Here is a 12,896-nt window from a genome sequence, read left to right on the forward strand (position 1 = left end):
TATTCAGTCAGCCACGAAGCGCATGGCTGCATCCTCCATCCATTCTTTCACAGCTGCTGGGTTCACCTGGGGCCTTCACTTTATCTCCATGAAGATGCAAGCTGACCATTGACGATAAGTTCTCATAATTGTTTTATTTGGAGGGGTTGTTTGTTTAATAATAATGTGGATACTCACATTCTCCCCTCGATTTTCGCAACTCTGAATAATCATGCCAAATGAAAATACGTTTTATCACCATCTGTGGCTCAAAGTACGCATCAAACAAATTTAGTAGGGAGCAAAAGTCCTTGCATGATTTTGTGGTTTGTTGTTCATGACCACATGCAGAGCTTTTACGACATGTTATGCATCCATTTTGATTATTCTGAGAATAATGGAATCCACATCAATGTAAAATTCTTAACGAGCTTTCATTTTATCCCTGGCTAAAAAGTGCGCTATTAAGAGTGAAGGAAGAGAGTGGAAATTAGTCATATTAGTATCTTGTGTTATTTTCTCAAAATTGTAGATGAAATATATTAGAACGGGCCTATTTTGTTGTCTTATTCTGTATTTTGTAAACACATATATTTGCTTCCTTATGTATATGTATATCCAAGCTTTAAACACTTTTAGGCTTCTGAGAAAAATTCAATCAGATTATTTTTATCATCCCCTCTACGTGAAAAGGGGGTACCACACTACTATCAAATGAAAAGTAAAAGACTTTTTATGGACAAAATTGCAGTTTAGCTATGCCTTTTTCTGCTACACAGCCATCTAAGGCATTACTAATACACTTATGATAATTTGATCCCATTAAAATATCAGGAACAATTACTTTTGACCTTGTGGTGGTGATGAGATGTTTTTTCACTCATGCCGGGGTGGATTGGACCTGTTTAGTTTTTATACGCTTCCCGCAGGCAGTATTATTCGAAAACATTTGGTTAATTTCCACTCTTAACACATTCCACACAACTTAAATTATCAATGAAACCTAATGAATCAGCTGTGCCCTAAAGAAATCGTGAATTGGATGACCGTCAGTTTCTTACTACCGCATTCCTGAAATAATAGTCCTTGGCTCCCAGGACCTGACAAAAAGTACTATAAACTCACCATCACAGTGAAGAACCTTGCCCTCGTCCTTTGATCATTTATTTCCCTCATAGTGGTGTTAATGAAATTGTTTTTGTTGTTTAATTTTTAATTTGAGTAACAAATTAAAAAAAACAAAATCTTAATGGTAACCGATGCTAAAGAAATTAGACCAATTACACGCATTTACTCCCCACGGCACATCTAGGGAAAAACTGTGTTGCACTCAGGACACATTTTGAGGCTCAGCACTGCGCTGGATAATTTTTCACTGACCCACAAACAACATAACGTGGCACAGTTGTCAAGATAAAAGCAGATTGCTCTGGATGCTGTAGTTATTTCATGCTACAACAAAGTAAAACAAATACTGTGGTGGCTATCGGTCGGATTGGGGATTTTTGACAAAAGTTTTAAATACTATAAAAGCGCAAAATCACACTCAATATAAAACTAATTCATTGGTCAAAAGGAACCGATTTCACGCATGATCATGTTATGCGACACCACATTTTTGATTGGCTGTCTTCTCCAATGTTGTGAACTACAACAAAATGAGTTGCTGAGCCTTTGTCACTCATGAAAACTAGTTGCCTGACCTTGCAAAATAATTGCGCCACAGTTCAGTCCCATTCAGTTACCTCGCTCCATGTGCAGTGGCAAGTGGTCTCGCTCCCTAATCAACATAGTAGAGCAGTAACTCCCAAGGTTCATATTTACTCGTGTTTCCCATAAGTAGAATGAGAGGCAAAACCTTCAAAGGCTCCTCTCCTGTGCAACCATATTTCAGATTTGGTCCAGGGGGCAGACAATCCCACCATTTAAGAGCAGACTTAAAACCTTGCTCTTTGATAAAGCTTTTATAGTCAAGGATGACTCAAGCTTGTCCTGAGTCATCCCTTAGTTATGCTGCCAAAGGCCAAGACTGCCGGGGGATCTTCTGTGATATGCTGAGCCCCTCTCACTTCCTCTCTTTTGCTACCTTTTCACATTCATATGCTGTCCATGGATGTCACTCAGCTCTCTCTGGAGTTATATGCTTTAAAGGCACAATATAAACTCAACCTGCATCTATTCTGCACATGTTGGGAATAATATGGTGTTGTAAGTTCAAAAGCAGCTGCCCTTTCGGGAAGGCGTTTGAGCATTTATTTGATATAGTAGTGCGCTTAATTGTCCACTATCTAAAACAAATAGAGAGCACTGGTTGTTACATATTACTGGTGAGGCATAACTGTGCTATAGTTGACATATTGGTGCTATTAGTACGATAAGTGACAGGAACAATTTATACTTGTTAACATCTGGAACTTCACTAATGGTTGTAGCGCGCAGATACAGCAAGTATATGGTTTTGCCTCACTAGTAACATGTCATTGTCCTACTGGTGCGGAGCGGTGGAAGGCAATGGTGGAAATAACATCACTTGTAAGACATTGTGGTGCCACTAGTGTGCCCTTGTAAACCTACTCATGTGCAGAAAAGTCATAATGTAGTGAAGGCAGTCATGAAAAACTGTCACTTGTAAGACGGTTCTTCTACTAGCGCACAGAAATGTCATGCAGAAGTGGAAAAAACATCAATACTAAGAGTTGTAATAGTGCACAGACTTGTCATACACTCCTGGGAAAACATGAGTACGACATGGAAAAAATACATGATTCCTTCACTTGGAAATTTGGCACAACCTAAAGGGACTCCAAATCCACAAAAATTAAAAGATTTTGTTTGTTTAATGGGCCAGCCGTAACAGTGCTCCAGATGTGTGAAGAATTTCTCCTTGTTCCCACCGCATTTACACAGGTTCTCACAAAAACATGAACATACTATTGAACATACTCTGCGTGCATGGAAATGAACAATGTGTAAGGGTTGATAAACTTCATTTGGTGTTGAGGGAGAGAGAGGGACAGGGAGAGAGGGAGCGAGAGGAGGAGAGGCAGAGAGAGAGAAGGGAGGAAGAGAGGAGAGAGAAGGAGAGAGAGAGAGACTAAGAGCGAGAGTGAGCAAGAGAGAGGGACAGAGCGAGAGAAAGAGAAAGAGAGTGAGAATGAGAGAGATAGAGAGAGAGAGATGATAGAGAGAGAGAGAGATGATAGAGAGAGAGAGAAATGATAGAGAGAGAGAGAGAGAGAGAGAGAGAGAGAGAAAGAGAGAGTGAGAGAGTGAGGAGAGAGAGCCAGAGAGCGAGAGACAGAGAGAGTGAGAAAGAGAGAGAGAGGGAGAGGGGGGAGAGATAGTGAGAGAGAGAGAGAGAGACATAGAAAGAGCGAGGGAGACAGAGAGGGTGAAAGCGAGAGCGAGAGAGACTTCTGCTTTCGCTATCGCTAATCTTGTCCCGCCAATGCACTGCCTGGCATCACAGTTGGCTCCATCAGTTTCCATTGCCGCTGCAGTGACTCACTGAAACATCATATCTGCGATAATAAAAGCGCGTGTATCTTCCATACGCACAAGAAAGCACGCCACAGGATTTATAAGAGTTGTGCTGTATCGTGCGCGCGCTTTCTCACTTTGGATTCGACAGCACCGATTTAGTGGACCTGGATTTAAATGCACGTCTGTCTGGACCTGCAGAAGGGAGTTAAAAGGGCTGAGGTAAGAATTTTCTGGACGAAGATGCGGAGCCTCGTTTTGACGCGCGTTGCCGTCATTTTCTGCGCTCCTCTTCTTTTCCTATGTCAAACTGATCTATTTACAGCACGCATATGCTCGTTGGGTAGCCTTTGGAATTGGCAAACGGAACAGTTTTCTCGAAGGCTTCACGCTGCGCTGGTGCACTTTGGTCGAAAACGCAGTTGCGGTCGCGCTCAAATCGTCCAGAAAACGGTGCATCGGCCAAATGATTGAATGACAGCGCAGGCGAGGAGACTCATCACGGGGGCGCGTACATTTATTGCTTGTGCGTCTCGCAGGACACGACGCGAGGTGCGTTGTTTTCTGTTTAAACCGGGCCAACGCAACAGCGCGTTGACTTTTTTTTTTTTTTTTGCATTGGAGGCGGAAGACAGAGACACATTTATGATCCCCCCTCCTCCCTCAAGTGTGTGATCAAAATGCAGGCTGGCACCCCTCTGCACGCACGCTTTTTGCCAAGCAACCACAAGATGGTGGTGTGTGAGAAGAGGGGTGATTATTTTTTGTCTTTTTTAGGGTGGGGGGCGTGTGTATATGATCTTTTTGATGCAGCACCCCGGAAAATGGGTTGAAGTTTCAAGTAGTTGAAATATTGGACCGCTGCCTCACCACCACTTTTCAAACGTTTATTTGTTGATTATAATTTGTCATGGGGAGATTCAATTTAGCACACTCTGCTGCGTATTTTGTGTTGCACACCATCGACAGAATCAAGGCACACAGATGCAGACATGCCAGGAGATAGAATTGAGGCGGCAGAGTGCTGCGCCTCTAGAGCTGGGTGTGGAGTCTTGATCAAGGACATCTCGACAGTTGCCAGGAAGCAACTTTAGCATCCCTCGAAAACATTTTTTTGTAAACATTTGTACACTGAATGTATAAAGTCCACACAAAATACGTATTTGTTGTTTAATCATTCCAGAGAACAACTTCAACAAGACTCTCGGTAATAATTATTCTTTACATTAGATGTCCGAATTTTCAGAATGTCTATGTAAACTCATCCCAAGCCTGGATTAAAATTCAATTATACTGTCCCTGTTCATTGTGTGGCGGCACGGTGGGCGACTAGTTAGCACGATGGCCTCACACTACTGAGGTCGTGGGTTTGATTCCGGCTCCGGCCTTCCTGTGTGGAGTTTGCATGTTCTCCCCGTGCCAGGGTCAACTGGATTCAATCATTTCGCCTCTGCATGACAAAAGTTCTTCATTTGACCAATTAGAATTTCCTTTAAATCACATTTCTCCCTGAACTCCACCTGATAGATGAGATCAGGGCCCAAATATCTCTTACAAAATTTTTCAGTTTGATTTATTTGAAGATAATTGTTGTAAACGTGCAGACTGCCAGCAATGTTGCGGTGATACAGCATAAAAACTTTTTTTTTTTTTTATTTGAGTGCAGATTTTTTTGGGAGTCTCTAAAACGGGGCCCAGTGACGCACTTCTGCCCGACAAAGGGTCAGTCCTCAATCCCTTCCCTCTATATATCAACTTGTGTAGTTATCGGCACAATTGTGACGTGCAGTTAGCTGGCCAGCTTTGGCTACATCCCGAAATGCATCTTCCTTTCTTTTGGGAATGTCAGCTTTAAAGATAATGATAAAGATGTCCTTTATTAGTCCCACAATGGGGAAATTTGAGGTGTTACAGCAGCAAAGATATAGATCACACCGAGTCGGCGGCGTAATGTAGCCGTTAATGTATGACATTAGCAGCAGACATTCATAAAAAGCATGCAAATATACACAGTATAAGCGTATCTAAGTGTCAGGAAACACTCCAAATGCCTAGTAAATAGTAAAAGTACTTGATCCGCCTCGTCGTCAGCCGCGAGTGCGCGCACATCAGAGTGAGAAAGACGGAAGAGCAAGAAAGGGAGTTATTTTTATTTTTCTAAAAAGTCCGACTTGACAACTGGAGTGCGAACTGGGGGCTTCGGACTGATTTGGCAGATTTAGAGTGCCTTGTTCTTGACCTTGAGTGCACGCACATCAGAGAGAGAAGACGGACGATCATCTGTTAGTGCAATTGCCCTGTTTTTGCAGTGTGGAAAAGCCACAAGACAATTTGGTGGGATATATTCCAGCCGCCAGAGATTTTTTTATATATATTTTGCAGCTCAAACATGTACGGATCCCCTCTGTATCAATGCCACACAATGAAAGTACCATTTCCGAGCGTGCCTGTCAGTCATGGTCCCTCAGAATCGGCTTCACTTTTCTACATGAGGGATTTTCATTGTATTTGAGAATAGGTGATGAGCTCAGATGCTAGTGAGCTTTGAGAAAAATTGATTTATGTGTTCTAACTTCCAGTGTTTAAAGCAAGAGGTAGTGTTTTTTTTTTTTATCACCATTATGGTTTACCTTTTTTTTTTTTTTTTAATTTGGAGAATCACACACAAACCATTTTCCCAATTTCCATTGTGGAGAGGTAGCGACAGTCAACGGATAAGCCAAGTAAAATTGCATATGATTTTTTTTCATTTTTCACTGTCCACTTACATTACTTATTGTCAGACCTTGAGTAGAATATTTTACTGCGTTCTATATTTAGTTAGCTTAGGGTTTAAGGGCATACAAAATCATCACCAGAGGTGGGCAAGTCACAAAATGTTACTGGGCCGTCATTCTTCATTTATCAGCGGCCTGGGACTGCGTCAGCCATCGTCTGTCCGTCATTATATGAGGGTGAACCAAACTGTCATCGACAGACCATCATGTTATTTTAAACGTGAGTCTGAAAAAAAAAAAAAATGAACGTGGCCATTTTCACGCTGAGCCAGTCTACTTTTTGTGACCAAATTAGCAGGTGATGCAGGGATGTGGCAGCTCTTTACGCTCAAACGGCCATAGAGGCGCATTGGTAGACTGCTGGACGTTCCGAGTGACGCAAAGTTTCTCTAAATTTTATTTAGGTTTGTAGACTAGATATTAGATGAACTAAAATGCAGATTGACCGGGACTCGGGTGAGTGTGAATGGTTGTCCGTCTATGTGTGGTCTGCAATTGGCTGGTAACCAGTTAAGGGTGTACCCCGCCAACTCCCTGAAGACAGCTGGGATAGGCTCCAGCACGCCTGCAACCCTCGTGAGGATACGCGGAAAGTAGAATGCTAAGAGTACTTATGTGCGTCAGGTGAATAATTGTGAATCAGTTGAACACAGAAAGAATTCTTAATACACTCAACCTCCCAGTTAAGTATTCATACTTGTACCACAATGCGGCATGATTTTAAGGTGGTTTCTAACGCAAAACGGAATTGATTGCAAAGGGAAAAACCATGTAGTCATAAAATGTCTCTTTTGTTTTAGTAGCTTTGTGATTGTGATTGCATGTGACAGACTTTCAAGATTACAGGGCTTTTTTTAATCATCTGTCTTCCATCTTCCTGGATTTAGCATGTCATTTTAAAAAGAACAACAAATCACTTGACCCATACTCAGTGCATCTGTCCAGACATTTGTGATTGTGCTCCCAGATTTGGAGGCAATTTAATTCTCTTTCGTTCGTCTTTCTTTCTTTCTTTCTTTGTCTTTATGTCTTTTGTTGAAATTAAATGAAAAAAAATGAAAAAGTCTGAATAAAAGAAAGTAAACTGGAAAACTCAGTTTGTGTTAAAATCCAAGTTAACCCGTGTGATTTCAGAAGTGGTTTATTTAAATCCACTTTTCAGACGCGTACAGATGTATTTTCATAAGCAATTTTAGTTGATGGTGTATGTAAAAGAAAAAATTGGGGGTGCGGGGGATTTTGCAAATAAAAGTAAATGCCAAGGCGCACATCTCACATGGCGTGGATTCACACGGAAATTTGAGATGGAGCTCATCACAACAAGTTGTGATTATAAGACATGATTGAAAACAAAGTCAATTTCAATCTCAAAAAAATATTGGCAGGAAAATCAACGGTAGCAACAGTTATATTTGTCCAGCAGCAAAGCACTCTTCCTTGGCTTAGCATTGCTTAGCTAGGGACAAGAAGTGTTGCAAACACCAGCTGGTCTTAACATTTTAAACAAGAGCTCATTCATTTAGTAGAATGCATCTTATAGCCACCCGTTCTTTTCTATTACTTCCGACAATACCAAAAGGTAAACACAGTCAAAATGAACCGTTGAATATCAGCTTCGAAATTCTAAATAAACACTACGCAGATCGTCTCGAGAGAATACCGTGACTCTTCATACAGTACTTGACTCCTGACTTTTTTCTGTCTTGGAAAATAACTCAGTGAAGTTGTTCCTCCTATGATGAGTGAAAATCTACCAAGGCTCTTCACCCAACCTCTGAATGCAGTGTAGCTGCACCTTTTTTGGGAGCCTGGAAAAAGCACAGTTATACTAAAGTCCATTACCTATGAGGTATGAGGTCGTGTGCAGTAGGGTTTATCAACTGGTCTCGAGCTGGAACCAAATTTTCCTACGTTCATTAAGTCTCGACCCATTTTTCTAAGTCAAAGCAAGCTAATGTATTATTCAAAAAGAACCTCATTTGACCACATTCTAGAAACCTCTGGTCATATTATACTCTCCCATTGCAAACATCAGAACGCGTTCATTTTTTGACCCGCTGTCTGTAAAACACAGAGAGCACACTCACATCCTAAAAGTGGGTCACGACCCGTCAATTAGAATTGCTGGTGTATAGCATAACCTGAGGGACGGAGGTTGCCTCCAATGGTAGCCTTCATTGTCTGGCACGTATCTAGCATGTTTATAAATGGAAATGTATCAACCAACACAATATGCTCAAACATAACGCCAGTGTCACAAAAGATATATTTCAAACCGGCAGGCAAAAATTAAAGAAGAATTAAATGTGAATAAATTCATTGTGGCTCCTTCTGGTCTGTTCGACTTGCCCACTGGGGGGCAGTGTAATACAGTCATGCAAACAAACTAAGACGAGTTCCACAACTACTGTATGTGACTTAGTACGCTGCAGTAACATTCGTCATTTTTTTCACAGGATCTATACAATATATGCCTGTGAGTAGTTGCCTGTCTACATGTGTTTCTCCACCGTTCATGTTCAAATATCCTTTGACACACGTGCCTTGTATGTATACCATGACATGTAAATGTGGGTAATTGTTAGCAGCTGTAGTTCAAAGTGTCAGTAACATTTTCCAGATAAGACCTGAGCAGCCTCAGGCGGGATCATGTTGTGATTGAAATGCAAATGACAATGCGCCCCTTCATTGGTATTCAGAAGACTCAGCTGTTATAATCAGTCAGAGTGAGAACAATGTACGCCATCCTCGTCCAAGGAGAGTTGCAGCAGTGGAGATGCGCACGCCTTGCATTCAGCCCCCTCACTCGCTCCAAAGGACAATTTATCATTATGTGCCACATTAACACAAATACTGTACAATGTCGGTTCATGAAAAAAACATTTACAAGCCTATTACCTTGCTTGGACAATGAGCAACAATTGCAACTGAGGAACGTGCCGCAGCATTCATCCTTTTTTTTACCTTTTGATGTGTTTGTGCCACCATGTGACACGCATGCAGATGTAGCAACCATCCTTCCTCTATATAGAGTCATCATTATATTCGCAAGGACTCAAATCAGCAGCAAATCATGGAAACTCAGTGGCTCAATCCAAACTACTTGAGGCAAGTAATCACCTGCTGTAAATATGCTAAAAGGAATAAAAACTCAAATAGTTACATACTCAAACATGTACGGACCAATAAATTGCCAATTAATCAATCCATAAGACATAAATATACGTTTTAAAAAATGTAGTCCCTGCCTCCCGAAGACGTGTTTATACGTCTTGGCCTTTTTTTTTTTTTTGCGTCCTAGCTCGGTCTTTTTATAGCATTATAGCATCGCAAAATCAGTCAAATTTCAGAAAAATGCTGGAATCGAGGGGTTTTCTCTAGTGAAAATTTCTGGGATTAAATGAGTCAAGTATGTAGGCACATTTTTCTTTCATCAAATGCTTCTAAATGTAGCGTGCTATCTGGATCACTTGTATGCTTCTTTGCGTGGAAAAGAGTAACATGACATTTTTTGCCAAAGTGACTCTAAACTGCGTACTGTAACAGTCTTATTACACTTCTGGCCCAGCCTGCCGAGAAAGCGCTTTTGGTGTTTACATGATTTGATTTTACTTGAATATCTGTCGTGGATTCCGCCTTTTGGAATTGGTCTACCAGGTAGCAACAAAAATTAGGATGGCAAGCTAATAAAGGGATGAAGGGATAGTTAAGTATTTGTTTTACAGCACATAACTGAGTCTGGAATGGACCTCAGGCTGAGTAAAAATTGTGTTCATTCATTCATTCATTGATTTGCAATACTGCGCAAATACAATGTCCATCGTGATGCAGGAGACAGCGCTTCCCATGTAAGCTTCAGGACAATCTCCAGACATCATATTTCATCAAGCCAAGTTCAAGCATGTTGAACCCTTTAGCCCCCGATGATGCTGTGGCTTTGTTCTTGCCTTCACACAGCTTTAAATCCCACTGGGAGGCTTTCAGAAGTGGAGCGTTTTGTCTGCCCATTAATGGTCTGCAGGGTTTTAGTAAAAAAAAAAACAAAAAAAAAACCCAGATGCTTTAACCCACACGCTCACGCTTAGTATGCCCCGTGCAGATTGACCAGGCGTCTGTCAAAAATAGAGCAGCTGCATATTTTTAGGGCAGAAGTGGTTGGTGGGGGTGGAGGGGGCTTCTGGGATTCTTTGCGAAGGCATCGTGCCACTTCTTGTGGATTCAAAGTAATTGTTTCGATTAGGCAAGGACAGTTGTGGTGACTGATGTTGATCTGATGTCAGACCCGGAATGATTCACCCAGCTGAATGGCTCTGTTTATCCTGGCATCCGTGTCAGGCACTAATCACATTCGGATCACGTTTGAAAAGGTACTGGCTTGTCCGCAAATGAAGTTGGATGTTAAATAGGATGTCCTGCCTACTTATGCAATGTCCTGCACTGACCTTGAAAATCACTTGTGAAGCATTTCATTAAAAAGTCAATGGTCTTTGGTGTGTGTGTGTGTGTGCTTATGGATTCTTACTCCCTTTTTTTCTTTTTTTTTTTCTTAATGAAGGAAACAAGAACGCCATTCATTTATCTCTGATAAGATGCCGATGCTGTTTTTTGTCCATTACTCATTTTTCCCTTCCTATTTCAGGCTCCCATCAAGTTGGAGCTGAGGCAACCACGTCCAAGATCTTCACCTCTTCTGGATGTCCGGACCTGAGCAACTCAGGATGGCAAATGCTGAGCAAGCCATGTCATATTGCCAGGACGCTGCCTCTGCCTTCCAGCTTTTAGCCTGAGGAAGAGAAGGAGACAAAAGGGACGTTGAGGAACCCAGCGTGGACTTCAACCACTACGGTCTTGGCTCAACACAGCGGGAGTATGTCTGCCAGCAGAGGCATTTCATGGATGTGCTCCATCATGGCTTTCCTGCTGCTCTGGATGGGATTCATGTCCATCTGTGCGGTCGCAATCCAGAGTCAACAGTTCCCCGTGGTCACCACCAACTATGGAAAGTTGCGGGGAGTGAAAGTCACATTACCCAATGAGATCCTGGGACCAGTGGAACAGTATTTGGGGATCCCGTATGCATTGGCCCCAACAGGGGAACGGCGATTTCAGGCACCCGAGCCCCCAATGTCCTGGCCCGGCATTAGGAATGCTACTCAGTTTGCTCCCGTTTGTCCTCAGTTTTTGGAAGATCGCTTCCTCCACAATGATATGCTCCCTGTGTGGTTCACAGCCAACTTGGATACACTAGTAACCTACGTGCAAGAGCAGAGCGAAGACTGTCTTTACCTGAATGTCTACGTGCCCACTGAGGATGGTAAGTGCAAATCTTTTTGGGGGGAGGGGTAGATGGTCCTTTAATGCTTGCATGTATTAGTTTAACTTCACCGAGTGGATCTTTTGCATCCACTATGCAAAAATGATGAACAGAATCCAGTTGTGCCCTGGAGCGATCACATTTCTTGGTGGAATTATCTTAAATTAGAGTTAATGTCAATACAAAAATAACCCACTTTTGAAGCCATAAAGCGAGGTGTCGGAACAACTGTGTGCTAGGGGCACATAAAGTAAATACTGCGCCGAGTTCCCTGTCCGCCCATTCCCATGAATTTAACAATGTTTGAGAAAGGGTTCAAAGGTTTACTAGACTAATTTACCAACTTCTCCACAAACAACTACACTCAAACTGGGTTACCCTCTTTGTCTGTTAAACAATCTTGTCATGTATGACCCTGGATTGTTAGTTTTCTGGTTGGAATGATTTTTTTATGCCACATGGAAGTCTGCCCGCTGGCATTTGTAGGAGGGCCTACAGGCAGAGACTATTAGCATAAAAACGAAGCCTGTCTGGTTGTGATGTTAAACAGATCTAGACATTTAAATATACAATCTAAAATGATGTCAGATAGTTTGCTATTGTTGCCTCAACCTTGTGGCAGGAAATTGTCAAATCAGATCAGCAGGGACTGAAAGGTCTATCCCAATATACAATAAGTGCTCCTTCACTTGCCATCATCTTTTATTTACCCCACCCCTCCCAGCGATTTGGCCTTTTGTAATAGCCTGTCAGTCAAGGTTCAGGGAACGAGTTCAGATGTGCCACATCTCAAGTGGCTTGACAGATTAAGTGACATATATTCTTTAACTGACTGGTGATTTGAAAGCTAAAGTCTACTGAAGAGCCAGTGCGGTGACCATGCTCAAATAACTGCTGTCACAGCCTGTCACACTAAAAGGCAAAAAAAAAGAAAAAAAAGAGCCGCCAAAGACAACATAAACTAGGAAATAATCGTTAAAGCTGGATTTACAATGAAGTTCTCGAGTTGCCAATTCCGATTACCGTAAGTGCCGATATCTGTCTACTTAGACTTCAAGTGACTCATATCCAACTAACCACGTGTGCAATTCATAATAATACAAATATGAAATGTTGCACACTGTTTAAATTCCCTGGACTTTCTCTTTCTCCCCACTGATCTAATGAGGGTAACCTCAGCATCACTCCACCAGCAATTATTTTCACAATTTAACGTAATAGATGCCCTGCAAGCAATTGTACACCTCACAATACAAAACCGCCAAAAACTCATTGGTTACATCAGTGGGAATGGCGAAATTTGAATGAATGACTGACTGCTTTTGAATATCATATGAACCTCTAGT

At 41.8% G+C, this 12,896-nt stretch overlaps 1 protein-coding gene across 1 annotated transcript in view; it reads left to right on the forward strand.

Moving 5' to 3' along the window:
• Window positions 1-3,386: 3,386 nt before the first annotated feature.
• The window catches only part of nlgn4xa (neuroligin 4 X-linked a), a 60,721-nt gene continuing 51,211 nt past the window's right edge, over window positions 3,387-12,896 (forward strand). The window contains exons 1-2 of the mRNA XM_088291013.1: window positions 3,387-3,681; window positions 10,876-11,550. Of these exons, the coding sequence (XP_088147139.1) occupies window positions 11,106-11,550 (445 nt within the window). The 5' untranslated portion in view covers window positions 3,387-3,681; window positions 10,876-11,105. The remainder of the gene's footprint in view (window positions 3,682-10,875; window positions 11,551-12,896) is intronic.

Source organism: Idiotropiscis lumnitzeri, chromosome 3, assembly GCF_059441095.1.
Source record: "Idiotropiscis lumnitzeri isolate Australia: NSW breed Sydney's pygmy pipehorse chromosome 3, RoL_Ilum_1.0, whole genome shotgun sequence".
NCBI lineage: Eukaryota > Metazoa > Chordata > Actinopteri > Syngnathiformes > Syngnathidae > Idiotropiscis > Idiotropiscis lumnitzeri.